General features: G+C 36.1%; 1 protein-coding gene across 1 annotated transcript; it reads right to left on the bottom strand.

Annotated features, from left to right (window-relative positions):
• Positions 1 to 462: 462 nt before the first annotated feature.
• On the bottom strand, positions 463 to 2,198 carry LOC127161051 (endonuclease domain-containing 1 protein). Its single transcript, XM_051103691.1, has 2 exons — positions 1,917 to 2,198; positions 463 to 981 (listed from the first exon to the last, which is right to left on the bottom strand). The coding sequence occupies exons 1-2, from the start codon at positions 2,196 to 2,198 to the stop codon at positions 463 to 465; spliced, it is 801 nt and encodes a 266-aa protein (XP_050959648.1).

Raw genomic sequence — 2,198 nt, 5'->3', positions numbered from 1 at the left:
GTCAGGTAAGACTCTGTTGTTTATTTATTTTTCTTTTGTTTAGGATATTTAAAATTTCATTGATAGTTAGAGGGTTTTGTTTGTTATGTTGGCCTTGCCCTCTCCTGAAGATTTGCTTCCTTTACTCTGTTGCTATCAATAAAAAGATTATTTTGTTTAACTTTCGTGTTTGTTAAGTTTCTGGATCAGGGGATTGACGTGACCGTCAGACATTTCTTCTTTTTTTTTTTTTTTGTTACAATCTCGCGCACCTCTAGACATATCGGGAGGCTTGTAACAGGATCATTTTATGATTCATCTGATAATTATAAACATTTAGTCAAAATAAAACAAACAAACAAAGAAACAAACAAAACAACAGTTATTTTCAAAGTGTGTGTTTTTTTTTTGATTGATTTCCTTTTTGGTTTAATTGATTTAATCTGCTTATTCTTTTTTTCTTTGCTTGGGGTTACATAGAGCTTAAAACAAGTTAAAGGGTTTGATTTTATAAAGAATTTCCAACTCTTCCTCTAAATTCTTCACAGTTTTTTCTTCGGGAGTAACATTCTCATTCTTTCCAATAAACCCGCTTGAGATCTGACATATTTTATTGTTGTCTAAGCAGCAGTACGCAGTCCAGAAATGACTAGGCACTTTCACTCTATTTTCTTTTATGTTTTTAGTACCTGGTACCACCCCTGTCACAATGTAAACAGAATACTTCTTCGGTAGACATCGATTGGACAGATCAGCTGCAATTTTGTTTTCTAGTACCCTCCACTGACCTCGGTTAAAAGAGGGGTTTTGTGGAGCAGCATTGGTGAGAGTGAAGGTGGCATCAGCACAGTCCTGTGACTGTGCCTGGTAGACTGGTGCTAGATGACCTTTGTCGTACCCAGAGCCCTCGTAGTCTCCATTGAGAGCTTGATTGTCTCCAAGTCTTGGCATTTTCACATCGTTCTCGTATGTCATGTTTGATGATTCATTATTGTCGTCAAGCTGCATGAATAAATTGAACAGCTGTTATGTACTACGGATGTACTACACATATATGTGACCCCAGACCACAAAACCAGTCTTAAGTAGCATGGGTATAGGCCTTTCTCCTGAGTAAACGATGGGCGCTGCCATTATGAATTCTAACTTCTGATTGGATGCTCTTCTGTTCCGGTCTCCATAGGAACCAATTCAAATAGTGCCCATCTATTTTTAATGTAGCTAACGTCGGAAGCTTCGTGTCATCTACACACTCATTAAACTTTTAAAAAATGACGGTCATTGCGACATTGCAAAGTGATGGCACTATGGAGCCATGTGCTTTTTAAAAACATTTTAGTAGGTTTAACATTAGATTATCAGATTGGAATATTCGCTAATTTGACTAGAAACACTGGAGACCAGAAATGCGGTTAAGAGTCAGGTGTGACTTCCACATTCAGGAAAAATGTCTATATTTGTAGCAATAGCGAAAAAAACATTGTATGGGTCAAAATTATCGATTTTCATTTTATGCCAAAAATCATTAGGATATTAAGTAAAAATCATGTTTTTTTGCACCCTGAGATTCCAGTTTTTCAAATAGCTGTATCTCGGGCAAATATTGTTCTATCCTAACAAACCATACATCAATTGAAAGCTTATTTATTCAATTTTCTTATGATGTATAAATATAAAAAAAATGACCCTTATGACTGGTTTTGTGGCCCAGGGTCCCTAATACGTTTCTTTCACATTTAAAGCTGTTTGACACATTATTTGGTGGTCATACAGAATAATCTTGAATTACTTTGAAGAATGTAATGTAGAGACCTGTGGCCCTCAGAATCTGCTGGATCTAGTTGGAAAGATCTCAGATCCTAATTGATGTTTCCTTGTGGCTTATGACACAGTGTAAAATTGTTTATCAAAGGAAGTTGCACAAATATTTTACTCACTTGAGGTTCAATGTACCACTTGTTTTGTCTTGTGCAACCCTTTAGCCCTTTAAACTTGTAAGATGAGTACACAGGGATCTTGTTGTTGGTGTCGTAGAATGTGGCATAATAATCAAAATTATTTAAAGTTTGGCAGATCTGCTTGTATTGTGATCCAGGAAGTTTTGTCTGTGATTTTTTATTTGCAAAAAATTTACCACATTTACTCTCAAAATTGTCCACAACTTTGGCTGAACTGCCAGAGAGAAGCAACAGCATCAGCACATGAAGAAGCAGCATCAT

Source organism: Labeo rohita, unplaced genomic scaffold (genome assembly GCF_022985175.1).
Source record: "Labeo rohita strain BAU-BD-2019 unplaced genomic scaffold, IGBB_LRoh.1.0 scaffold_537, whole genome shotgun sequence".
NCBI lineage: Eukaryota > Metazoa > Chordata > Actinopteri > Cypriniformes > Cyprinidae > Labeo > Labeo rohita.
This window is presented reverse-complemented; position numbering and strand designations above follow the sequence as displayed.

What these genes read in the sequence shown, in the direction of transcription:
- LOC127161051 (XM_051103691.1), bottom strand. Translation starts at nt 2,198, where the DNA reads ATGATGCTGCTTCTTCATGTGCTGATGCTGTTGCTTCTCTCTGGCAGT. An exon ending in AGTGGTACATTGAACCTCAA is followed by an intron (nt 982 to 1,916) that starts GTGAGTAAAATA and finishes TTATTCATGCAG; the next exon opens with CTTGACGACAATAATGAATC.